The 26,064-nt window shown below is 50.9% G+C and overlaps 8 protein-coding genes across 8 annotated transcripts; 4 read left to right on the top strand and 4 right to left on the bottom strand.

Annotated features, from left to right (window-relative positions):
• Positions 1 to 803: 803 nt before the first annotated feature.
• BKA67DRAFT_514915 (Cupredoxin) lies at positions 804 to 2,584 on the bottom strand (the record flags this gene model as incomplete). Its single annotated transcript, XM_046097680.1, has 2 exons — positions 804 to 1,470; positions 1,527 to 2,584. The coding sequence occupies 2 exons, from the start codon at positions 2,582 to 2,584 to the stop codon at positions 804 to 806; spliced, it is 1,725 nt and encodes a 574-aa protein (XP_045959919.1).
• Positions 2,585 to 5,552: 2,968 nt separating this feature from the next.
• BKA67DRAFT_516320 (integral membrane protein DUF92-domain-containing protein) lies at positions 5,553 to 6,713 on the top strand (the record flags this gene model as incomplete). Its single annotated transcript, XM_046097799.1, has 1 exon — positions 5,553 to 6,713. The coding sequence occupies one exon, from the start codon at positions 5,553 to 5,555 to the stop codon at positions 6,711 to 6,713; it is 1,161 nt and encodes a 386-aa protein (XP_045959918.1).
• A 1,882-nt stretch (positions 6,714 to 8,595) lies between these two features.
• Positions 8,596 to 9,624, bottom strand: BKA67DRAFT_534567 (Alpha/Beta hydrolase protein; the record flags this gene model as incomplete). Its single annotated transcript, XM_046099879.1, has 1 exon — positions 8,596 to 9,624. One exon carries the CDS (start codon positions 9,622 to 9,624, stop codon positions 8,596 to 8,598), a length of 1,029 nt encoding a protein of 342 aa, XP_045959917.1.
• Positions 9,625 to 9,830: 206 nt separating this feature from the next.
• Positions 9,831 to 10,389, top strand: BKA67DRAFT_244950 (uncharacterized protein). Its single transcript, XM_046095704.1, has one exon. It carries the CDS (start codon positions 10,037 to 10,039, stop codon positions 10,325 to 10,327), a length of 291 nt encoding a protein of 96 aa, XP_045959916.1. The 5' UTR covers positions 9,831 to 10,036; the 3' UTR covers positions 10,328 to 10,389.
• A 2,704-nt stretch (positions 10,390 to 13,093) lies between these two features.
• On the top strand, positions 13,094 to 18,067 carry BKA67DRAFT_502714 (uncharacterized protein; the record flags this gene model as incomplete). Its single annotated transcript, XM_046097093.1, has 2 exons — positions 13,094 to 14,933; positions 14,976 to 18,067. Coding segments are annotated over 2 exons (4,932 nt in total), but the record flags the coding sequence as incomplete, so codon positions are not given.
• Positions 18,068 to 18,824: 757 nt separating this feature from the next.
• Positions 18,825 to 20,998, bottom strand: BKA67DRAFT_561360 (uncharacterized protein). The gene is made up of 3 exons (XM_046102526.1): positions 20,674 to 20,998; positions 20,120 to 20,608; positions 18,825 to 20,044 (listed from the first exon to the last, which is right to left on the bottom strand). The coding sequence occupies exons 1-3, from the start codon at positions 20,725 to 20,727 to the stop codon at positions 18,905 to 18,907; spliced, it is 1,683 nt and encodes a 560-aa protein (XP_045959914.1). The 5' UTR covers positions 20,728 to 20,998; the 3' UTR covers positions 18,825 to 18,904.
• A 325-nt stretch (positions 20,999 to 21,323) lies between these two features.
• Positions 21,324 to 22,647, top strand: BKA67DRAFT_657571 (haloacid dehalogenase-like hydrolase; the record flags this gene model as incomplete). Its single annotated transcript, XM_046107137.1, has 3 exons — positions 21,324 to 21,433; positions 21,768 to 21,923; positions 22,080 to 22,647. The coding sequence occupies 3 exons, from the start codon at positions 21,324 to 21,326 to the stop codon at positions 22,645 to 22,647; spliced, it is 834 nt and encodes a 277-aa protein (XP_045959913.1).
• Positions 22,648 to 23,209: 562 nt separating this feature from the next.
• Positions 23,210 to 24,968, bottom strand: BKA67DRAFT_516556 (kinase-like domain-containing protein; the record flags this gene model as incomplete). The annotated part of the gene is made up of 4 exons (XM_046097823.1): positions 23,210 to 23,812; positions 23,873 to 24,404; positions 24,464 to 24,621; positions 24,675 to 24,968. The coding sequence occupies 4 exons, from the start codon at positions 24,966 to 24,968 to the stop codon at positions 23,210 to 23,212; spliced, it is 1,587 nt and encodes a 528-aa protein (XP_045959912.1).
• Positions 24,969 to 26,064: the final 1,096 nt, after the last annotated feature.

The raw sequence follows: 26,064 nt of genomic DNA, 5'->3' as shown, positions 1-26,064 counted from the left end.
TCACATTGTGAAATAAGCATGCACCGCTCGGGCAGAGAACCGCCGTGGCTGGCCCTAATCTATTCTTTTGTACCAATAAAGAGGAGACCTATTACTAGAACTGAAGTGGTTCGATTACCGGACGTGCCATCCCATGTCTCTATACAGCCAGTTGTCTGGCCACTCAATTCCAGGTTTGCCTCGTTCAGGGGCCCAATCAATCACAATTGAAGACGAGATTACTGTCCGCCACCTGTTTGCTTTTTTCCCCGTTGATTTGATGCATATAAGCCCACCTCATCACGTTGTCCGACCGAGCCATGCTTTGTGTTACAACCCGAATATCGACCGTTCATAGCCACCAATACTACGTCAAAGAACGGTCCTCCGGAAGACTGTACAAGCCTCATCTGCAGAGTCCTTGTAGACAATTCCTGACTTTCCGGTATTCTCAGAATGGGCTGTCTCAATTATTTACTCCGACTATGTGTACTATATTACAGGGTGGTTTAGGAGCCAGCTGTTCAAACAAAGGCCCTTCTCGGGCAAGCTGATAATTATTGTACTGTTGTATTAATGTTCAATGCTCGCTTGCGTTGCGCAGTGTTTTCCCTTCAAATGCTCGGCGACCGTACTTCGAATCCTCATCTGTATCTACTCTGAACTCATCAATCATCACAACGAACTTTACTATTTACATGCCATCACAACCTGGCAACACCGTCTGGCACCACATCAACACAGCGACAATATTGCACTTAATCCAGATGCCTTGTTAATAGACGACTAAATGGAACACACAAACCATTCAAGCTGTTCATCAGTCACCATGTGATACGACCCCGGCCATTCGTATTTCTCTTGGTACTCCTCATAGGATTTCGCTTGACGCGCCTACTATTAGGGCCACCAGGGTACGGCCACAGGGCACCATAGTACTGCGAAGACGGCACTATGTTAAACCCCGAAAAGTCCAGTGGATCATCAATGTTGCCAGCAGCATTACCCTCAGTCGGGATGCCCTGTTCCTGACATGAGTCGATCATATCCTGCGGAATAGGATAGTCGCGGAGCTTCTCGGGGGCCTCGATCAGTGTGGCCGTCAGACCCATCTCAACATGCCACTCAATATGGCAGTGGAATAAAAAGATGCCTGGGTTATTGGCCACAAACCGTAGCCTAGCATGAGAATCACCATTGATAGCGATGACATCACGCCTTGGTGGATACTTTTTCCCCTGACCGCCGCTGAAGACACCGGCGCCGCTGAGAGGATGGTCAACTATTTGGAACTGGTGGCCGTGTAGATGGAAGGGGTGAATCGCTGGATCGAGGTTGTTCACAATCAGGTCGACAACGTCCCCATATTCAACAATGAAGGGCAAGACGGCGCCATATACGTCGGGTTCCGTGTTGTCATCACCGACTGTAGCGGCAGTATACAGGGTAGGTGTCTTCTGGGTGATGTATGTCTGGTTGTTGAAACACATGCTAAATACTACGTATTAGTTAACGCCGTTCTACAATTAAGCAAGACCAGCACATACCGAGGAATTCCACTTGTATCCAAGCAAAGACCAAAGTCTAATTGCCAGGTCTTGGTCACCGGGCCGAATGCAGCTTGATTGTCGAGCGGGGAAAAGTATCCTTCAAAGAATGGTTGCCATGAATCTACGATAACCTCTCCAGTATATGGCAAGTCTGCGTCTGTAATGAGGTATCCGGTCGTGTTGAAGTCCCATACAGCACTCTCCGTAAAGTCTCTGTTCAAATCCATGCTGAACAAGTACGGGAAGTTCCGGCCCTTGTTACCTCCACTGGCGGTGATCAGGACGTCATAGCGCTGGGCAGGGGCGATGCGTATTTGATCTGTGGCCTGCTGCTGAACATATGATCCGTCCGTCATAATGACCTGCATAGTGTGCTTGCTGAACTGGAGCATGAAGGCTGTCAATGCAGCATAATTGATGAGTCGGACGCGGTAAGTCTTTCCGACGTCAAAGGCAATGTTTGGGTTTCCACCTTCGTTGACAATCATGCTGTCAGGAATTGGAGGACGCCATTGGGTGTTGTTCGGAGACAGCATGGCCTGAACCATGGAGATAGTCTGGTTGTGGTACCAGTCAGACACCTCAAGGATAACTTCCTCATCATAGTCGCCGGCGTATGGGTCTTGCGGGTCGCGAATGATCAAGGCACCACGCAGGCCATCAGGATACTGGCCCATATTGTGCGAATGGTACCAATATGTCCCAGGAGCATTGGCCAGGAATGTATAAGAGGTGGAGCTGCCCGGTATGACTGGGCACGAGTTGACCATGGATGCTCCGTCGTAGAAGTTGCTGTTGATCTGATCGATACCATGGAAGTGAAGGCCCGTTGTTTCGTTGCCCAGGTTATTCTTCAAGTTAACCACCACCGTATCGCCAACATTGGCCTCAATTCGTGGACACGGCCAGTGGCCATTGATGCCGATAATAGGCCTGGAGAAGCCATCTGGGGCAGCATGGACCCAAGTGACTTCCCAATCATAGGTTACTGTGGCCGCCCATGTACCTATGGCTTGAGCCAACACTGCCGTGGAGATAAATCTGCCTCTCCACATATCTCCAGTGATCGAGAGGGTCTACCAGGAAAAGAGTAGTGCCAAGAAAACTTAGAGGCAAGACGGACAGCTGCAGAACGACGATCTAGAGGCGAGATTGGCGGACGATTGATGAGAAAGGGAAGGGATGCATCAGGGTTTATAATGTGCAGATCACAGCCACCTGAGAGATGCTTCCACATGTACCATGCGATCACTGGTATGCAGTGCGTGCTGCGGCGTCCATGTGGCCCATCAGACTTGCGAAAACTTATTTCAGCTTTGCAAACTGCGATCTTCCAAATCAGGAAAGTTTGTGGGAAATAGGCTGATGGACGACTCGCCCTTGACCAGTGGTCATGATGCTCCTCTGCCGATTGTGTGGTTATGTCAGGCGAGTCTTTCGGAAGTCCGTAGGGAGCTGTTTTAGTCATGCCATCTAACAATATAGGTGACTGGGGTTGTGCAGGCGGAATCTGCATTCAATCAAATCAATAATACTGAGGTGTCTTTGTTGCAATACTCCATCATAAATCAAATTAAACTCAGCAGCGTAAAGACGAATCAATTTTACATTGTATCTTACGCAGCCATGCATTTTGCTTGCGTTCTATTTTAGAGATGAAGATTCATTGTCGCCAATCTGCAGGCTTGGCAAGCGACCGTCAAACGGTGGTCAAGCTCCAACCAGCCTCGTTGTAGAAAGTTGTAAACAACGGGGAGTGGTTGTGAGCTAAAAAGAACATTCCATTTAGCCCTCGCTCTGCACAGGGGTGACTTGAGGCAGGAAACGCGGCAAGCCAGGGTGCGTGAAATTAGACTTCAAAGATGTAAACAAGCGGTAAAATTCGCGGCATCCTCACGTTAGCCGTGGGGACGTATTGTTTCCCCAATATCGTATCTCTTGTGACCTCCAAGGTGGAATCGGGATAACTCGCAGAATCTTCATGCTAGCCGCAACTTTAGTGATGATGCGAAGATCTCGCCAGCATTGTTGCCTGAAGAGCACCTACGAGATAGTCGCAGAAGATGAGATTCTCAAGTCCAGATCAGACTCAAGGAACAACATTTCGCAGGGTCCATTCTACTATGTGGGACACGGGCTGCCAAGCTTTCGGTGTTCTGCAGGCGGAAAGCTTATATATACGGATAGATGAGGTCGAACGCCGAGTCGCAACAGCAAGGAGGCTCACATTCGGTTCCGACACATGAGAAGTCATCCACTTCGTTCAACATGACTGAGGGAGGCCCTGATCATTTAATCCGCCATTATCATATCATTGCAAAACGGTCAAGTTCACGCGGCTCGCCAAAGTCTTGACATATGTTAGCGTCATGATTTGACATAATCGGAAGCTGCTGAATAGCACGGGCTAAGGATGTAGTACAGAGGCGGTTATGCCCGCCAGATTGGATGCCAAGCCTCAAGCTAGTGTCGATAGGCTCTTTACCAATGGGTAAACAGCCAAAATCGAATACTGTTACACCGATATGACCAATCAGATTCTTAGCACCCTGTCGAACCTGACCATTATTCAAGCCCCGAGAGTAAATGTCTCAAAACTGCACAGCGCTTTTTTGGATATTTGAAGCTAGCTTACAGGGCAAAAGCTAAAGGAAGTCAATAAGTGCACAGCACCCCAACGGTCATCCCGGCTGAATGAAGCTGGAAACAATAGAGATATGACTTGGTAATAGATGTTTACGATGCTGTATCAGGTTAATCATGGTTCTTGAACACGGCCCTGACATCATTAGCTCGACTATCTACCTTGGGTGAAATCGAAGTCGGTATCTCGGCTTCCGACATGCCATAGACCAGGCCTTTTTATTTGAGCAAGCTAAACTATATTGAAGCTGTCGAGGTTGGCGATATTGGTATTGAGCCAAAGTGTATATCCAGATCTGCAACAAAACATTCGATTGTCCGCAGGCATCGTCTGCAAGGATGCTCGTCGAAGAGATTATGACACCCGGCCTAAAGCTGTGTTGTCCGGGGCATATTTCACTGGACTGCACGTCCTCTTGGTTTTATGGTTTTCGCTGGACGCTGCAATGCAAGTCTCACCGACACAATTGTCCAATAATGATGAGAACATGAGGCAATCACTACCTCAGCGCTCACTAAGAAGAAGCCGGTATCAGGACAGTCCAGCTCACGATCACCAACGGGGCTGGTGTAGACGGAGGCACATATCGAGATGTTGAACTTTCTAGATGCGTAGGCATGGCTGCAATGCGGTGCTATGTAAAATCTGCTTGCTGGGTGCACGCGGGTTTGCTACAGCTTCATTTATTTTTTTGTATATATAAAGTAACCCTTAAACATGCCATGTCTTTCTCGCATTGATGATCATGCAGTTACACAGCTCCAGCTAAATGGGCTGGAGCTTCAAACTTATTGTTGCCATAGCGATTGGATGAAGAATTTGACATATGGATTGGCTGGGTGAGACATTCAAGTAGCAAAAGGCAGGAAACGCGACCAGTTCTCTAAATAAGCTCGGATCATTAACGCCAAGCTTTGTGGGCATCAAAGTATCCGCATTTGGTCAAGGATGCATCATGCGCAGTGGTAGAGCGCATATAACTATTGGAGGATAGCAGCATATCGGTTGAACTTTGCATTGCATGCGAAAGCCGGCAGTGCGAGTCAGAGGAACCAACCTCTCGGACATATTACATGACTAGGAGATGTCATTCCGCCCGTAAAATTATATGCACACTCGAATGTAGATGCTCATGAGTTATGACTATTTTGGTGGGCGGCATTGCGGACACGTATGAGTACGGTGGTGGGTGAAATACCACGGTCCAGATGCAACAAACGTGATACCTTGGCCGTCAGCTGACACCAGGTGCTATCAGCTCAAGTGCCTGCTGCTGGGATGCTGCCTTGAGATGATGTCAGCAGAACTTGATTGCAGCAAATTCGAGGTTACTCGACAACCACACTGCAACTTGTTGATAGACAGACAGCAAGCTCAAAATGAAAGCCATCATTGCAATTCCGGCAACTCTTGCGCTATGCTTGCGCGCATATTCCCACAACTCTCTGACCTCCTTCGGTATCGTCATTGCAGCTTTGACGGCCGCTGTGCACGCATTTCATCCTTGGAACTTGCCATTCGTGCTCCTTTGCGTGTTCTTCCTGGCCGGCACACGTGTTACCAAAATCAAGAAGGATGCTAAGGCCTCCATGACTTTGAACGCTCAAGGCACCTCCGGGGGCGAAGGCCCACGAACTCACGTGCAGGTCTTGGCGAATTCCTTGGTTGCCTCCATCCTCACGCTCCTGCATGCGTACCAGATCGACCAGCGCAAGAAAGCTATCATCTCTGGTGAAATCCCTCAGGGTACTTTCTGCTACTCTTGGGGAAAGGGAGACATCCTCGTGATTGGTATCATCGCAAACTATGCGGCTGTCTGTGCAGACACATTCAGCTCTGAGCTGGGTATTCTTTCGAGGACTAGTCCACGTCTTATCACATCTTGGAACCTGAGGAAGGTGCCTAGAGGAACGAACGGTGGTGTCACGTTGTGGGGTCTCGCAGCTGGTCTTCTAGGCAGCATGATTGTCGTCACAGCATCTTTGAGCTTCCTCCCCTTCTGCAGCGGGAAATCGATGGGCTCATTGGCAGGTGGTAAGGCCTGGGTGGCAAGTGAAAAGATCACATTTGCTTGGGGTTTAGCCCTCTGGGGTGCACTTGGCTCTGTCCTGGACAGCTTATTGGGTGGTTGGTTCCAGCGCAGCGTACGTGATGTCAGGTCTGGTAAGATCGTCGAAGGCGAAGGTGGCATTCGTGTGCTCACGTCAACGGTTGGGAACCCCAACTCCATAGAGCATTTCAAGATGACAGCAGATGTCAAGGCAGGCATATTAAGAGGAGAGGGCAAGGACGCCGTGGAGAAGACAGACGCATCTACAGTCGGGGCTCAAGACGCAGGGCAAAACCCGTACGACCCCAGTGACAAGCACCGAACTTCGAACTTTGGAGACCACAAACCTACACGAATTGCTGAGAGTGGGTGGGACCTGTTGGACAACAACGATGTCAACTTCCTGATGGCGTTTACCATGAGCGTTGGAGCTATGGTAGGCACTGCTTGGTACTGGGACGTCCCCTTCTCGAGCATCCTCAACCCATGAGCACCTAAATACATCTCGAATTTGACATCCCCTCCAACCGTTGGCGTGCACTCGCAGCTAAATTCTTCGGCGAATAACGGACTACTGCAGGTTTGGACCTCGGTTACAAGCATAGAAACAGTGCGTAAGCAGCTGTTAATTCCTTGAGTCTTCTGTGTAGTGATTTCAGGTGTTGGAAGAACACCTTCAATCTAGTTATATCGAACTTCAAGTAGACGACTATGGATGAGAGGCAGTGTCTCCTTCTGAGAGGTCACCAATCGTCATTGACAAGAGTCAAACCACGATGCCCTAGGTATTGGGAGTTCGCAGAATGACAATGAAATCTGATCCATGCATTCGAATAGAGGGTTGGTGGTTTGCTCTCTACTTTGATTGTTTCGAAGTACAACGATTTTGGCTACATTCCTTTTTGTGGCAGTGCAGCACCCCCAACTGCGATCTTTATGTGATCGTTATCATCTACAAACCTAGACAGCTATTAGACAAGCTTTTGGTTGCGTAATTTAAAATTCAGGACATTGACCTGCTCACATATTGGCATTTCTTTAAGTCATTTGCTGATCTACTGGAATATATGGCCGACAAACAGGCTTTATTGACTACAACATGACATTATTTGAGAGAAATAACCAACTTTAATTCAGTGACGCTTGTCTGGTGGAGCTTTAGAACATTCGAGTAAAGTGCATTTATAATATGGACGTCTCAAGCGATTGCTGGTGCGCTTCGCGTGAACAACCCGACAGCTACTTGACATAGACCTGCTTTTACTCAGACGACAATCTGGTGGCTGTTTCCAATTCAGGTATCTCCCTGTGCTCGCTGTTTTTTTTCTTCTTTACAAAAACCCACACACAAACACACCTGATAGCTGCACTTTATGATTTCAATAAGGGATCAGGCATGCCTCTGCAACGGAAGGAAAGACTGTAATAGATGAGTGCAATGACAAGGTCCAATGCGCTCTAGCGAGCTATTGCTACTGCTATTGCATTTCTTGCAACAGATAGAGAAAAAGGTATAACAACGCTTGAGGTGACTGGTTCGTTTTCTACAGGGCACGCTCCACGAATGATGCTTACTGGTCTCGGCACCGGCCTGGAGACAAAAATGGGAGACATTGGAAAGACTTGACCAAGTCATGTTGCGAATAGGACAACAGGATACACCAGTTGCCGTTGTATACATATCTAGAATGATCCTGGTAGAAGTGATCCAATTGCAGCATGACATTTGTCTGTGCTAATATAAGGGAAGAAGATGAGAAGGAGGTTATATTTTTTTCTCTATCAACTTTATATTTAGTATCAGATCAAGCTTGTTCGTTGCAGTTTAGGTGCAATATAATTAGTTGTAAAGTATGATGTTACGGTAGCTAATATCAATGATATAATCAGGTGTTATTCTTGAATAGAAGTTATCTTTGTCTGGACTACTCCTAGGACTATTTGGAAAACTGGATGCCTATTTCGCATAAAAGTGGGCTGAGTTTGACAGGTACAAACAGGGTTATGAGGCGGCAAAGAACCAGATCTATCAGGGATCTGGCTTGTGTGGGCCTTCCCGGTCATGACTTCTGGGGAAATGTGAGCCGTCATTTTCCATCTGAATTGTGTTTATAAGAATCTCCGCAAAGGAAAAACCAACTACTCGCTTCAATAACAAAATGCAGGTGTTGTGTCTATCAGAGACTCGTGCTTCCGCATAAAAATGCCCTTGAGCTAAAATTAATACCATATAACGCCGGGCTTGCGCCAAAGACCCTTTGGGTATATCCTCCACCATAATGCCGTGCGTCCGAGACCTTGCCATATTACAAGAAATACGTTTTTACCATCACTCATTACCTATTACGCTTCAATCCATTTCGGGCCGATGATTAGACCATGAGCTCGAACTCGGGTGGCATCGGCCAGCCCTCTATCCATGCTTGTACGCCTTTAGCAAAGAGCACGGGATGTTGTAAGTTCCAAGCATGAATCATGTTCCGAACAACATAAGCCCGCGACTGCAATCCCTCACCAAAGTTTGTGTCTCCACTGTATATCCGAGCCGTGTCTCTTATGCCTTCCAAGTCGTCCTGCTTTCCTGCTGCGATCAAGGCGATGCGAATGCCCTTCGTCGCGATTTCGTTGACTTGGTCCGACTGAAAAGCAGCGGTATCCGTGGTTCCATTTTCAGAAAGCCGCGACGTCGCATTACGTTTGACCTCCTTCAACAATGCATCGTTCTGAAATTCCGGGCTCCATCCCGAGATTTTGAAAAAGAAACTGTTTGGCGAATGTAGCATGGCGAGCAATCCGTATTGTATTAGTTTTGGGCGCTGGGCCGTTTTGAGCCAGAAATCGCGCAGAGGACTGCAACCTGAAGCAAAGACGCTGATCACAATGTCTGGGTGTTTGCGTACAAGCTCCTGAGCAATAAAGCCACCTGTGGATATTCCAACTATATGGGCGCGACCACCATGCGCATGTTTCCGAATCATTTCGGCTATGAGATCGATCGACAGGGCGAATGAGAACGGTTTGATATGGCGTGATCGTGAGTGATGAGGCAGATCGGGTATGAGAAGGTGATACTCGGTCAACTTGGGCCAGACATGCGCCCATTCAAGATGTGAAGAGAACAACAAATGTAACATCACAACCGTTACTGGAGAATACGGGTTTCGCGTCTCAAACCACAGGCTTCTCGGTGCATCATTAAGGCCTGACTCGCTTTCGGTGCTCGACTCCGGTTGGTTGGTGCTGTTCAAAGACCAGGTGCTATCTGCCACAGAAACTCTACTAGACACTATGCTTGTACTGCTAGTATCCGTTCCCCCTCGGCTTCTTGACGTCGTGCTGGTAATAGAGGGACCGGACCTGGAGGAGGTTGATACCATCCTCCGCAATGCGTCCGAGTCCATAAAGATTGTTGGAAGTTTGGGTCTTCCTGGGGATCATGCGTCGTCCAATGACATGAGTTCGTCTCTTTCGTAGGTCATGTGAGTCTTGCCATGTGACGGCAATTCCAGTGTGCGGCAGTGACTTTAGATAATATAATGAAGGATGTAATGTTTCATGAAGCAGAACGCTTTGAGCGTGTCGGGCGTATATGAGCTGGAAACACCCCTCCCATGGCTGCAAGTCATAGTACCGGAAATGACAATTCTTTTAAGATTAGACCGGGTGGAAACATAGTCAGATTCCCCCAAGTTGTAAGGAAGTCCATACTCGATATGGTGTAGCAAGTCCTATCCCTGGTTCGGTCCACATGCATTGCTCTGTCTGACACGCTCAAAATTGCACGAGCCCCACCGCTATCTATATTCCTTGCTGATGATGATAGTATTATGCCACCGAGGCTGGCGAGAAGCCTTTTCCAGCCAAATTGCAATTTTTGCTACCAGCTTGACGGCACCCCCGTGCGCTTTGGGCCTGCCGGTTCCCACGATGGCATGGATGTCGTACGTGATGCGTGAACTAAGGACTAGATCCGGCTCTAGAAACCGTATCTTGAATCGCTCGGCTCCCGGATGCTTGGCTAGCAGACCACCTCTCCCTGACAGGCAGGATTTCAGGGCCCAAGGATTCTGTCAAAAGCCGCATGTAGATGTGAGTGAGGCGTGATGGCCATCGACAAGCCGAGAGCCGCAGAACATGCAGAATTGGATCCAGTCTCATAGCTAATACGACTCTGCGGAATTGAATAGTCAGAAAGAGCAAGGATGTCTCTGCATTGCTGATCCTGAAAGTCAAGTGACTATCAGGCTGTGCAGGTCAGGTATCCGCCCAGTTGGTTCGCATGGTCCGTGACAAGGATGAGTGAGTTGCAGTAGAAGCTGAACCCTAGCGCGGACAGGGGCTGCGGTAGTCAATCTGCGCGTCAATCGGGATTCTGTGCACCTGCAGTGCTTCATAAGTACCGATCTCCAATTGGATCCTGTCTGCAAACCAGCACATCGCGTCCAGCCGGGATGCTGATCACAAGCTTGTTCCTTGAAGTCAGGACTGATGTTTCTGAGAATGCTAGACAGGAACGGCCTGCAAGGAAATTCAGAGCAAACTTGTTGAAGACGTAAGTTAAATCCTGCGGGATCTGTAGTTCTAGGTCGCGCTAATGGAGAAATGCCGTTGAATTTCCCAAAATGTCAAGCGTTGCGTGGCTAGGTTAGGTTAATCAGGAGTGGACTTGACCATTCCGTACAACCTCGCCTAGCAGTGGCTTTGGGGTGGCATTTGTACAGGGAGCCAATTATGCAGTGTAGATGTTCCGATCACACTCGATCCGAGACCCATCTGGGAAAAGAATGGGGAATGCACCTGAGTTAATAAAGCAATAGGGACCTCGGGATCATCCAAAGTAAAACCACAGGTTCTTGCCTGAGAAGGCCGAGTACGGCCTGCAACGAATAATACTCAACTTACAATGCGTATTTACAGTGAGTGGAAACTGCTCGCCAGCCATTAACTACATACTTTAGCACACATATTTCTCTACATGTGTAAAGAACATAGTTAGGCATGCACTGCGGGAGAGAATCGGCGCAGTCGGCTCGAAATTTACCATCGCCGGCGTAACCAGAAACACACCCGTTGCAATATTCCATATATCGTATACTAGTAGGGGTCTTGTCCATAATTCTAGATCGCGTACCTGATTTTCAGGGACTTATTGTTATTACTATAAGTTACTGGATGACAGACTTAGGTCGGTCTCGTTCCATACCCACGGTTGGCAGCGTTGACACGTGCGCGATGGGTTTTGTGACTAACTAAAATGATACGAAACACCAACAGCGGGCACCTAACGGAGAACTAAAATAAAAAAGTCAATGCAATATCGGAGGGCTTTCGGTAGTGCTAGAAATTGTATCAGTTCGCGTCGTTCCGCGATATAATCTCAGAACACGGACGCATGCCTCTTTTCAAACATGTCTACGACTTACCACTCGAGTTGTCCGGTTTTCCAAGAACGAGCGCTGTCAATGGCAAGTTTGGCAACGACAAACCATGGGCGAGCTGTTACAACATGCAGTTCCAGTTCCAGTCTGACAAGTTTGGCACAAGTATGGTACAAAGTGTATTGAAGTTATTTTCACTACGGCAGTCTCCTCAAGAAGGCGTTGGTGTTGGAACATGTCAGCAGACTTCCACGAGGTGCTGCACTGGTGCGGTGTAGGTGGGTGAAGCGGCTTGAAATTGGGAGGTCAAAGCTGTTTGGCAGCTCGAGTGTTCTGTGCGGATTTTACGGACTGCTGCGCTACGTGTTGCTCAGATTTAACATCATCATCATCCTCGTCCGCGCCCATGCAGCGTGAATCAGCATGAATCACGCGGCTGTCCTTGTTCAGCCTTGCTCCAGCGGAGCTAAGTAGCTGAGTTAAGCAGTGCTCATTGGCCGCTGAGCTCCTAGGTTAGAGAGTGGGCTGGACCGCCGATCTCATGGCCTACCTAATGTTACTAGCACTCACGACGCGGTACCAACCGTGGCTCTAACATAGCGTAGGTAACCTGGAATTTCTGGAAAGGGGAGAATGCCGTCAATTGAATTGTACATGCGAATCCCATCTTGACGTCAACTAACCACCATCTGCACACCAATATCTGGAGACCCGTCTCAGTGCACTTGACCAATTCGCCGAGTCGACAGCCTCGCTCATATATTTAATTGATCTAACCCGTATCGGTCCTGGAGCAGGAAAGTGCTTCTCGGCAGCATTGGGTTTCAAACTTCCCTACCATTGCGTACGCGAAACTTGGCGTAGTCCTTGGATATACAGAGCAAGTCCGACGACACCTGATTGCATTGTAGACGCACGAACCCGTCACGCAGAACCGCATTGGGGTCCACCAGTTTGTACTGCAGCCTCCATTCGAGCAATCCGCACAAAGTATAGTTGAAACTTGCCCAGTCAACATGCGTCTGCAATTCGCAGCCAAGGTCTAAGACGGTGTCCCATCTGCGAAGTCCGAGTGCAGGATAGGCCAGCGCTGGACAGCGAATAAGTAACCATGTCGTGGCCAACAAGGAGCGACTCGATATCGCCGGCGACTCGAGCTCAACAAGACCTGACAATTCCACCACCACCACCACAGTACGACCGGCCGACCGTATTACGTTCCTCTAGTGGCCCCGCGGCCCCTATAACGTCTCGCTCGAGCGAACTACTCAGTCCCAATCCCAGTGCCTCTCGTCCGCCGCAGAGCAATACGCCGCCAGAGGCCTCGGACTATTTTCATGGTGGAATACCTCACGCGGATCCATCGCCGGTCTCTGGAGCCGTTAGTACTTCCCAAGATCCAGCTGCGCCGGTAAATTCAACTTCGCCGCGGAGAAGTCTGTTTGCAAAGGGTTCAGGAAATAGTGAATATGTAACCCCTCCCGAGGCAACGTCTCCTGGGCGTCGTAGCGTGCAATTCGCAAGGGCAGATGCCGTCCTGGAACCACCGCCGAAGACCACACATGTACGGCAGGACTCCCTGGATGCTGATGGGCGATCTCGTAGTGAAAGGCTCGTGTCTAAACTCAAGTCTTTAGCAGTTGCAGGACCACAACAGACACCTAGAGCGCCTGGATCTTACGAGACGCCCCTGCCGTCAGCAAGTACCTCTCCGGTCATGAATCGATCTCACCGCATACCAACCGTTACCCACGAAGAAGGCAGCGATGCTGATGTGGAGGAAAGCGACGACGACGATCTCGCGAGGGACCAAGCCAAGCCCTCTCGAAGAAAGCGCATGAAGCGTCGCTTGAAGACTCTAGACATGCGATCTTCTCAGACCACACCCAAAATTGACGGCGACGGCTTGGATTCGCCTTCAGAAGGTCGCTTCCGCACCATGATTCGCCGCTCCACCATGCCAGACGCTTCCGAACAGCGAGGAGGGCTATCTGAGGGTGAGGGTCGCGATCACATGGCTCGTATGCGGCGCGGGAGCTCATGGCTGGGAAGATCGCAAGAGGAAGGCGACAGCTCTCAAGCGCAGATACCAGGCCATAAACGCCGGGTCTCTGACATGTTTGGAGGCGGAGTATCTGATGGAGAGGGTTTGGCTAATCCCCGACGACCACTCTTCGGCTCGGATCGGGCTACCACTTTCGGTGCGCAGACATGGAAAAAATTCCAAAGTACGATCAGGGCACTTGGCGGTGGCCGGAAAGCTGATGCGACGTTCGACTTCAATAAATCTGCTGAGCTCATGGCCGAACTGAGGGCTGTCACACCAGCAGTCGTCATACTTGCCAGTATGCTGCAAAGAGACGAACACGGATATAAGCGCATTCCAGTTCTTCTTGAGCAACTCAAGATCAGAATCATCGACAGCCAGGCGGACAAAGGCGAAAAGGAAAAGGGCCACAGCGAGAGGCACTCGCTCTTCACTTTCCAGTTAGAGTATGGGAGCGGACCGAGCCAAATGAAATGGACCATTGAACGTTCTGTATACGAGATTCTTGAACTCCATACACGCTACAGAATCTCCTTAGGGGACAAAAACCCGTTGCAAACCTCGTCTCACCCAAAGCACAAGCCCAAGCAGCCTCATTTTCCTAGATCGGCTTTTCCTTACTTGAGAAGCATCAGGGGGCTGGGCATGATAGAGTCGGACGAGGAAGAGAAAGCAGCAGGGAGCAGACTAAATGTGAATCGGATTGACGAAGTCGCTGAGGGCACGGCAGGCGAGTTGACGGCCGCAGAAGGGACAGCGAGCGAGTTGGACCGGCCGGGAACAGCTCGGAGGAAGAGATCCCGAATGGACCTCCTTGGTATTAGGAGACAGTCGTCCGGACTTGTCGAACTTGAGGGCTCCAACTTGAATCCCCGTAAAGCGGAACAACAAAGGCAGTTGTTCGTGAAGAAACAGCGGCAGAAACTCGAGAAATACATGTCAGAGATGATACATTGGTTGATGTTTCGAGCCGACGCCAACCGTCTATGTCGATTCCTTGAGCTCTCCGCCTTGGGCGTGCGTCTCGCTGCAGATGGTTCCTATCACGGCAAAGAGTGTTTCCTGCACATACAGTCATCTAAAGGTGTAGATTTTAGGCGTGCATTCACGCCTTCTAAGATCGCTGCCCGACATTCCCGCAAATGGTTTCTGGTCCGAGAGAGCTATATCGTTGTGGCAGAGTCTCCATCGGCCATGGAGGTGTACGATGTTTATCTTGTAGACCCAAGCTTCCGTGTTGTCAACAAGACCAACAAGCTTAAGCAACTCGGGAACAAAGCTCTGGGTGACTCGGACGCAAGTAAGAACAAGCGCAAAGGAAAAGGAGTGGCCAATGACGACATGATGGATGGCACCGCGTCGTCTGGTAAGCATCATACGCTGAAAATTTACACGGCTGAACGAAAAATCAAGCTCTACTCTCGTAAAGAGAGGATTATGCAACAATTCGATCTTTCTGTTCAGAACATGTTAAAGCAGACCCAGTGGGCCGACCCACATCGCTTCGCCAGTTTCGCTCCCGTCAGAAACAATGTGTTTGCACAGTTTTTGGTGGATGGGCGTGATTATATGTGGATGGTGTCTCGTGCCATTAGTATGGCTCAGGATGTCATCTACATCCATGATTGGTGGTTGAGTCCTGAGCTGTATATGCGACGGCCCGCGGTGATAAGCGAGAAGTGGCGCTTGGACCGGCTTCTGCAAAGGAAGGCTCGTGAGGGTGTTAAAGTCTTTGTTATTGTATATCGGAACGTCGAGCAGGCTATTCCCATCGACTCCGAGCACACGAAGTTCGCCTTACACAGCTTACACCCCAACATTCTGGTTCAAAGATCACCCAATCAGTTCAAGAAGAACCAATTCTTCTATGCCCACCACGAGAAGATATGCATTGTCGACCACGATATAGCTTTCCTCGGTGGTATCGATCTTTGCTTCGGTCGTTGGGATACCCCTCAGCACAGTCTGACCGACGACCGGCCCACAGGCTATGAGCAGAACGAAGACACTCCAAAAGACGCTGATCATTGCCAACTCTGGCCTGGCAAAGATTATTCCAACCCGCGTGTGCTTGATTTCTTTAGGCTCACGCAACCATATGAGGAGATGTATGATAGGAGCAAGGTGCCACGAATGCCATGGCATGATGTCTCTATGCAGGTAGTGGGCCAACCCGCACGAGATCTCACACGCCATTTCGTTCAAAGATGGAATTACTTGCGAAGAGAACGAAACCCGACCCGGCCTATGCCGTTTTTATTACCTCCACCAGACGCTAAGGTTGATGATCTCAAGCACTTGGGTCTCACAGGAACCTGTGAGGTTCAGATCTTGAGATCTGCCGGTGATTGGTCTTTAGGACTCCCTCGAGATTCGCCCGAGCATAGCATTCTCACAGCATACATCAGTCTTATTAAACAGTCGGACCATTTTGTGTATATGGAAAACCAGTTCTTCATCACGAGCTGTGAAACGCTAGGCACGAAAGTCGTGAACGGCATCGGCGACGCACTTGTGGAGCGCATTATCAGAGCTCATGAGAACGACGAAGACTGGCGCTGCTGCGTCATGATTCCGTTGATGCCAGGCTTCCAAAACACTGTCAAGCAGGACAACGGCAGCAGCGTTCGATTGATCATGCAATTCCAATATCGCAGCATCTGCAGAGGAGAAACCTCCATATTTGGTCGCTTGAAGGCTCGTGGCATCGACCCCGAGGAATACATTTCTTTTTTCAGTCTGAGACAATGGGGCACCATGAAGAACGGGCACATTGTGACCGAGCAGCTTTACATTCATGCCAAGACAATGATTGTGGATGATCGTGCTGTCATAATCGGATCAGCAAACATCAACGAGCGTTCAATGTTGGGAAGTCGAGACTCTGAGGTCGCTGCCCTTGTCCGCGATACCAAGGACGAGTGGATTACAATGGCCGGCGTGCCGTACCGAGCTGGCGCCTTTGCTCATGCGTTGCGCCTGCGGCTGATGCGGGAACATCTTGGTCTAGATGTGGATGCAATTACTGAGCAGGAGCGCAATGCAGAGTCTCTTGGAACGGATGCAGAGTATGAGGCAGAGATGAGCCAAATTTACCAAGAGTCCGACAGTAATGCCCCAAACGCATCCACGTCAGGGCTGCCGCCTGCGCCTTTCCAAAATAGCTACATCCATGAGACCGACACCCCATCATCATCTGAGTCCCCTAAGGGGAAGTCTCCTGAACGACGTGCCAGGGCCACCAGCGACGTGTCGAGAAGTCTTTCAAACCGCGAGAGATCTGGCTCATCTACTCAAGATAGACCAAAGAGGAGCAATGAAAAGCTACCGCCGCCTCCAGACATGATACGTCGGACCACTGCTGAGCTTGGACTTACCCGTCACACTCAACTACCAACACTACCGGTAACTGACGATACGGACATCGGAGGCCCCCCAGTTCATCACGATGCTGGCGGAAACCCGACCTATGAGCAGCTTAACCCACTGGCGTCCGACATTCAGCCTGCTGTGTTTGACCAAGACATCATGCGTGACCCACTCAATCCAGCATTCTGGGATGATGTATGGTGCAGAATTGCGGAGAACAACACAAAGATTTACCGTCGTGTCTTCCGTTGTATGCCAGATAATGAAGTACCTACCTGGAAGGAATATGAGCAATATGAAAGCTACGCAGAGCGCTTCAATGAGATGCAGACAGGTCAAAAGAAGGCTGATGAAGAGAACGATGCCAAGACCAAGACCAGCCAATCTGGTGGTGGTGCAGGTGCTGGTATGCCAGCACCTCCAACTCCCCAAGATGCCCTCAACGTTCCAGAGAAGATGGCAGAGAAGGCGATAGACAAGATCACACCTGACAAAAACCCAGAGATCAAGGTATCCAATGGCGACACTGAATACAATGAGAAGACACCTATGTCGGAGTTCAGCAATCACGAAAAGTCTGAAAAACCAAATCTTAGTCTCGATACAGATCATGAGAGGACTAATGACCAGGCTGATGCGCCATCTCCGCTTACACCGTTCCCTGCCTTCGAACCCTCAACGCAGGGCCACCTCGAGCCACAAACCGCCAACAACAACCTGCAGGCACAGAAGACGCGTGATCGCAGGACAACGTTTTCGTCTCTCGAGAAGCCGACTTCGTCTCAGGGCGGCGGCTCAAGCATCTACACTGCACCCGGCAATAACGGGCAGCAGCAGGGGTCAGTGCGTCGCCGTCGCCGTGCCACTACTAAGAGCAGCAAGCGTGGCCCCGTCTTTCCCTACGACATAGTGAGTCGCGAGATGGCCGAAGACCTCTGCAACATGATTCAGGGCCACGTTGTGCAATTCCCGTATCATTGGCTTGAGGTTGAGGAGGAAGGAAACCACTGGCTCTTCCAACCGGATATGATGGCTCCAAAGGAGATTTAGTAAGTTTTCCTATATCCACAGAAATCGCAACGGTAAAGCAAAATTACAGTGCTAATACATCATAGCAACTAAAAACCCCTTTCAACTCAAGCCTTGCCGCCCGAACTTTCCCTTCTCACAATATGGTTCATATAAATTCTATTCCTTACTATCTCTGTCAACGCAACACCAACTCACTCGCGAACCCGTAACTACCTTACTTCTCGACTTTGCATCCACGAGGAGTTGGGACAATGGAAGCTCATAGAATCGGTATTGAACGGCGTCAAACCTGCATAAGCCGGCAAAACATCCTTTATTTTGTGTATAGACATATTTTTCTCTCTGACGCCTTGATAAAAACTTGAGGCAAGATCATTTGGGTTCGAAAAGGCAAACTCATGTATATATAGATAGCGATACTACCACATGATTCCTTTCTTCTCCTTCTTTTTCAACATTTCTTTTTCGTAATCTCTATATTCTTCCCTCGCACAAGCATACAACTTGATCCGCTCTTCTGGAAGGAGACAAGGCGCTTGTTTGTTCTAGTATTTATTCTTCACCTCGACGTTTCATCGCAATCGTGTCGGTGCCAGATATACACTCTCCATAGTGCCTCGTATCAGCCGTTTGTTCTATTTTCATGAGAAGCATTGCTCAGCCGGCCTGGCCTCCGAAATTGTAACCTTCATCAGAAAGCTGGAAAAAAAATTTGTGAAGCGCTTTCTTCAAGCTGGGTTCATGTACATCAAAAATAAAGATATAAAAAAAAATGAAACAGAAACACACGCTTCAAGTCTATTCATGCACTTCATTGAATACATTTATACAGGAGCGGCTACCTCGCTGCGGAACTTATATCTCAAAGACCTCGCCGATGCCGTAGCCTCCGCCGCGCCTGGAGTCTACGAGGTCCAGCCTCCAGCCCTCCCAATTCTTCAAGCCGCGCTTGATCTCCTTGATTCTCTCGATCCTCCTCTTGAAATCTTCCTCCTGTGCCTTCCTGAAAGCATCCTCGTCAAACTCCATATCGTCGTCTTCGAGGAAGCCCTCGTCATCGCCCGCATCTCCGCCTCCTGGCGTGGTGCCGCCGGTGAGCGCATTGAGGCCCGAAGCGAAGAAGTCGCCAAAGCCCTTCTGCTGCGACTGCTTGCGCGCGTTGGGTGATACGGGGCCAGAGAGGTCGATGTTCGTAAAATCGCCTCCGGGCGACGCCAAGTCCTCGGCGCCGGTCTCCATGTCCCTGCGCTTCTGGTGCCAGATGCCACGGCGCAGGTCGTAGATCTCGGACTCGAGGCCGCGGATTTTCTTCTCCAGCCTCTGGCGTCCCTCGTCCTCGAGCTCATCGACACCGTCATCGTCACCACCCCCATCGGCAGCGTCCTTCTTCCGCAGTCGCGCGTTGTCTGCCTCAAGGTGTTCGACTTTATTCTTGAGGTCCAAGACTTCCTTTTCCGCAGCCTCTTTCTCCTTTCTCAGAGCCTGCGTCCGTGAATCGTTCTCCTTGTGCAGGTTACCGAGTGCGGCGACTTTCTTGTCGAGTGCATCGTGCTTCTTTTGCAGCTCCTCTTTCTCTGCTGTAAGGGTTTCGTTCTCCTGCTCCAGAGTCCTGACCTTGGTCTCGGCGCTGGTGCGACTGCTGCTCTCCTTGATGGCCTTCTCGCTGGTCCTCTCCAGGTTACGCTTCAGATCTTGGAGCTCGCGAGAGGCTTTGGAAGCGGCTTCTTCGGCGCGAGCGAGCTTCTCCTCGAGCGCGGCGATCTGCTCCTTGTCGGTTCCACCTTCGCTCGCGCGACGTTCAGCCTGTGCGCGCAGCCTCGAAAGCTCGAGCTCCATGGTTTCGATGGTGGCGGATTTTGAAGCGAGTTGAGCTTGAAGCTCGGCAGAGGGCGGCGAGGCTGTGGAAACAGAGGGCGATGGACCGTGACCGCGGCTCTTTGCAGCAGCCGATTGAAGCTGTGCGTTTTGGCGCTGGAGTGCCGTGAGCTCTGCTTGCTGCAGAGGACATGCCGGGTCAGCTTTGGCTGCACATGATGGGTAGTCGGCCATAAGTCAGGGATCAGAACTTACTAATCTCTCAAGCTCGGCGCCGTCACTGCTGCCTGTCTTGCCATCAGACTCCTTCAACTCGGTCAATTCCTCCTCGGCTTTCTGCCACCTCTTCTCAGAGCCGGCAGCCTCGTTGGCGAGCCTCTTGTTCTCTTTCTCAAGATCCTCAATACGCGCCACCTGCTTGCGATAGATGTCGGCGGCAGTCTCCCCATCAGCCGGCGGCGACAAGGGACCAGGATGTGCAGGACTTCCAGAGATGGAAGCGGCGCGGAACGAGGCCGAGCGCATCTTGGACTGCTGCGAAGCGGTCTGTCTCGGGGAGCTGGGTTCTTCAACAGCCTCATCATCTCGGTCGGCAGCTGCGGCAGCCGGCTCTGTCTCTGTTTCCGGCTCGGGAGCCTCGGTCGTGGGCTCATTGTTGTTGTCGTCTTCTTTTGTGGCGCTCGCGTCCTTTTCCTTCTTTGCGGCGGCGCCTGCCTTCTTCTTCTTCTTCTTCATCTCTTCGACCTGGACACGCGTCTGTTAGTGGCGGGCGTCCTGACCTCTCGACATGGCCGTTATTTTATGCTTACCCTCTTCTTGGCTGCAGCCAGCTTCTCAGCCTTTGCCCTTTCCTCGTCGGCCATTGTGCGGATTATAGCTGGCGATTGCACGATGGCAGGTAAACCCAATAGATAGCTAGGTTCGTAGCAATGATATGATCGAGGGGGCGAGCTGCACCGAGGTTTGAGGATCTTTGTGGGTGTGGTAATATGGGAAGGCTATGGGTAAATGATAGTTGAATGTCAGGATCCAGGAGCTTCAGGTGTGATGCAGGTGAGGGAGCTCTGGATGACAGTTTGTCCACATGTTATTTCGAACCCCAGCGCTCTTGAGCAGCCCCTCCAGGGACTTTACTTAGTTGCTTTACTTCACCATAGCGAGTACAGCGCTCAACCCCAAGTAGCTTATTCTGACCTTAGCACAGGCTGCACAGGGCGCCTAGCACTAGGTTGGGTTGATCGAATGCACGGACCCCAGCCCTAGGTTAGGTGCATAGCATCATTGACAGCCGCATGCCCACTTAGACTAGACTAGTCTAAAGCTGAAAGAGTCATATCTATATACAAGGGCGCATGCAGATCTGTATAAACCACCGTACAATATCGATTTCTCCCATACCCCTCCAGGCAGTCCCAACCCACCGTCCATCCAATTCTCCATGCGCAGATTCCTTTCTGCAATGACGCAACCAGGCCCGAGGCGGTTTGCTCCCTTGAAGCAAGGAGCAGGCCAGACAAGGAATCTGCCCAAACTCAAAGGGGTCGTCTTCGACGTCGACGGTACGCTATGGTCAGTCTGAACTTTCTTTGAGGTCATGCTCATGCACTGGCAAATATGCACCCCCGTCCACGTGAAGCCATGCAAACTTCTCGAGGTAGGAGGGGTGGGTATGTATACAAATGGATACAAAAGTCTTGGTTTCTTTGCCGTGTCTGTAGACGGAAGTGTATTATCATGCTGTGTACGCTTTCATGTTGACTCTATATGGTATCTAACCTGATGGCGTGGTGATGACATCGGAATCAAGGATAATGTAGAGGGGAGGCCGCTGGCAATGGCCCGAGTCGCATTAAACTCATCATCTAATTGTTTTCGTGACATGGCTAACATTACTTGTTGTTAGCAAACCTCAAAACCACATGTTTGTGGAAATGCGTGACGTTCTGGGGATACCGAAGTCGATCGACATCCTGGATCACATCTACTCCCTCTCACCGGCCTCCAAACAGGAAGAGGCAATGGAGTCCATCCGGGCTATCGAGAGAAGAAACATGTCCGAGTAAGTCCAGATCGCCCTCGTTACCAATTCGACGTAACATCGCGAAGAAGAACCGGCTGGGCGTCACGTCAAGTTCAAGCGGGCCACCCGATCGATCACCTTGCCAAACTTCAATTTCATCTGCCAACTTTGACTAAACCCCCTGCCCTCCCACAGACAGATAGCCCAACCGGGCCTCGCGGCCCTCATGGCCTACCTCGACTCGCGCTCGGTCCGCAAGGGGATCTGCACGCGGAACTTCGACGGGCCCGTGACGCACCTGCTGGGCAAGTTCCTGCCGTCGTCGGTCTTCGAGCCCATCATCACGCGGGACTTCCGGCCGCCCAAGCCGGACCCGGCGGGCATCCTGTTCATCGCGCGGAGCTGGGGGCTGAGCCGCCCGCTGTCCGACATGAGCCGGGGGCGGGCCGAGGAGCTCAAGGGCTTGGTCAGGGCGAGCGACGAGGGGGCGGGCGTCAGGCGGGGCGCGCTCGCGGAGCCCGAGGAAGGTGGCAACGACCATGGGGACGGGGAGGAGATCGGTGACGCGAGAGGGTTGATCATGGTGGGAGATAGTATCGACGACATGGCGGCGGGCCGCAGAGCGGGCGCGGCGACGGTGTTGCTCGTCAACTCCGCGAATGAGCATCTGGCCGAGCACGAGGATACGGATTTGGTGATCAGGAGCCTGGATGAGCTGGTAGACATCTTGGAGGACGGGTTCGTTGGACGTGTGATCTCATGATAACCTACTCCGGGACAGAGTAGCAGTCATCATCCAAGACTGCTTTCAAGAAATGCGGTAGACACGAAAAGGCCCTACAGGCGCCCGAACAGGAGAACTTCATGGCATAAATTTATCAACCTAAGCGCGATATACATGAGATACGAGTCAACTTTCTTGAGTGGATACAAAGCATGAGTTTGCATTTGTACCTCACTTTCGGCCTCCATGAAGTTACCCTAGCCTAATCTAGTTGATCAGGTACTCACAAGCGATTCCCTAAGCCTATGGTGCTATAAATCCTTGCTCAATCTTCAAGCCTCGCGGCACCATGCCTCCTTTTTATAGTGTGCACGCAGATCGTCTCGTATATTCATTCAGATGCCAAGAGTTGGGTAGGTTGATCGACCTGTGTTTTTGCGACTCAGTATGAGAGCCGAAAAGGCCGGAGCCGCTACATGAAGCATATACGCCGGACAATGCTGTGTTTGGAAAAGGCTCGAGAACGCATTTAACACTAATGAGGTGAGAAGAGCAAGCACGCCGACAACAACGATAAACAAGTTGGTCATATATCGGCATCTCACTGGTAGCCAATATTCCCGTACCCGTTGGATGGCGGCCCACCATATCCATTAGATGGCGGTCCAAATGTTGCTTGACGGCGGCTGCCCCTCAATTCATCAGGAGTCTCCTTTCTTGGAGGAGGTGGAGGGAGTGGACCACCAGGTGGTGCGGGTCGGCCCGGAAGGGCGAAAGTGGCTTGGCCAGCGCTCGCGCTTGCGGGATGAGACAAGTCAGGAGTACCAGCTTTGGGTATCGTGCCTGATGTTGCCGACCTTTGTCCCAGGCCAGGGTGTGCGTTCGAGCCAGCCGCGCGTCCGAAACTTCCGAGTCCGTTCCGAGTGGGTGACCGGTTGTGTAGTTGTTCTCGTGGGGACGAGATGGTCATGCCACTCATGCTCGCGATAGGGATCTCGCCTGAAGTAGGTGTAAACGCGGGATCGTGATCAGCGGCGCTGCCCTGATATGTCGGCGAATCACCTGACCTCAGAAGCTCCTGTGTTGCAGGCGAGAGCTGAGGCGCCAGATGTGATTTACGGTTGTCTCTTTCCATCAAGCTCACTGCCCAAGCTCTGAGGTCGACAGGTGTCCGCTTGGCTGCCTGTACGAACGGGTCACGTTCCTGCATTTTGTTAGTTCAAGGCACATGATATTGATGGGTACCCCGTGAGGGGCAGCTTACAAAAAGTTCCTGCGGTGTTGGCCGCTCGTCGGGACCCTTGTATAAGCATTTCTGGATCATATCCTCCAAAATCGATGGGAACGCATCACTCTTGGGCAGTCTTGGCGCAGGCTCATGGACGATCTGCTGTAGCAGATCTAGAATACCAGCGGGTGCGCCGTCTCCGTCCGAGAGCTGTTCGCTTGCAGCAAAGGGGAACTTTCCAATAGCCAACTCCATTATAGTTAGACCAAAACTCCACACATCCGACTTTACCGTGTACTTCTCTCCTTGGATTCGCTCCGGCGCCATGTATGTAGACGTGCCCACAAAGGTATCGGCAACGGAGTTGATCAGTTCTCCTGAGACACCAAAGTCGCAAAGCTTGATGTGGCCTCGAGAGTTGACCAGGATATTTGACGGTTTAATGTCTCGATGCATGATGTGATGTTTCTCGTATAGGTATGTCAGTCCACCTAATGTGGCTTCTGCGATCTTGCCCAAAACGTCGACTCGAACGGGCCCGAAGACTCGGGAGACTCGGTCGAGGGCCCTGTGGCCATTGGGTCAGACTGAGTTGCAAAAGTACAGAACTTCTTTGGCATAACTTACCCGACGTCCATATATTCCATGCACATGATAACATCGTTGTGGGAGTTGAGAAAGGCACCGTAAAACGTCACGATGTAGTTGGAGTGACAGTTGTGCATGATCTGGAGCTCACGGACGATACGTCTCCTCATCTCCTTCTTGGCCTCGACATGAATGACCTAGCCGCTGACTTAGTAACTCGGAATCAAGCTCCGTAGAGGTTTGTTCGTACCTTGCGCGCCATAGTTGTTCCCGTTGGGAGATGCTTGATCTTGCTCACGGTGCCTCCATTGCCCGACCCCAGCTCTTTTATGATCTCGATATCTTCTTGCTTCAGACTCAGGTTGAACTCGATGCCAATCTCAAGCTTTTCGTCGCCCCCTTCTTCGTGTTTTGAGCCGCCGGTCCCCCAGCCGCCTACTTGGAGGGGAGCGTTCGATGTCGGCGGTGCCTTCGGCGCCGCGGGCGTGAGCGCAAGACCCTTGACATTCTTGCGCTTCATGGAGCGCGGGGCAAATTCGGCCATGGTCGCGGGCGTCGATGTGACAGGGTCGAAGGGAAAAGCAAAAGCCGTCGAAAGCCACTGGACCCGGATTTGTACCGTAGAATGGCAGAAGCGATGGAATAGTTCAATTAATCCAAGCCAATGCAGGACTTTTTCAGATATGAGCAGTAAGGGGTAGCTTTGAATCCCAGTTGCAAGCGCACGGCGATCAGGTGGGTTGGGCGCGGCCCTTGCGGTTCAATACGACCTTGACCTTGACCTTGACCTTGACACGGCGAAACTGCCCCTCGCGACTAAGAAATCGTCAGCTGCAGGGTCGGTATCTTTAATCGAGATACAGTGGCAGCTCCTGTTCCTGCTCCTGCTCCTGCGTCTTGCAGCCCGATGATGTCTCGCCTGTGGGGATGGCTGGGCAAGTGGTGTAGCTGCTGTTGTATCACACTGCTCTGGGAACACGCCAATGGTTGAGATGCTGTAAGTGAGCACGACTCGACTGGACTCGACTCGGCTCGACTTGGCTGGACAGGCCGCTGTGGAAGCCCGCCGTGGGGTGGAACCTTAAAACGACAGGGAGAGGAAAGGGTCTGGATTCGCTAGACTCGCCCGACCCGCTGCTGGTTTTCTTTTCAGTTCATGTACAATCGAATCGCACTCTTGACTGCATATGCTTTAGGTTAACCTAGGTTAGTTAGTTAGGCTCTGGCCCAGCGTCGACAGTTGGGATTGAGCATACCGAATCCGAGTGAGCCCCCAAACTTTTCAAGCCCCGGGCCAGTACGGCTGCGAGTTCTGTAATACGGCCTTTACACGGGACGATGCTGTGATTGCTGCAAGTGCTGTCGGAAATCCATGCGATTGATGAGGGGCTAAAAGTGGGATGAAGTAGCAGTAATAAAATGTTGGCGGCGACAAGAAGATTGTCGTTATCTCATGGGACTGCTCAAAGGAGGCAATAGTGCTGGGTCTCTCTTTTTTTCTTTTTCTTCTTTTTCAGGGCTATCAGCCTTCCCGTGGATCCAACGAGCTGTCAATCGCCAGTAATCCGATTTGACTCGTCAGAAATGCGGTCGCTCTTTGTGGTGGCGGCCTAATACGCAGGTTGAGTTAACCTATCCGA

The sequence above is a fragment of the Truncatella angustata genome, assembly GCF_020726525.1.
Source record: "Truncatella angustata strain MPI-SDFR-AT-0073 chromosome Unknown BKA67scaffold_3, whole genome shotgun sequence".
NCBI lineage: Eukaryota > Fungi > Ascomycota > Sordariomycetes > Amphisphaeriales > Sporocadaceae > Truncatella > Truncatella angustata.
This window is presented reverse-complemented; position numbering and strand designations above follow the sequence as displayed.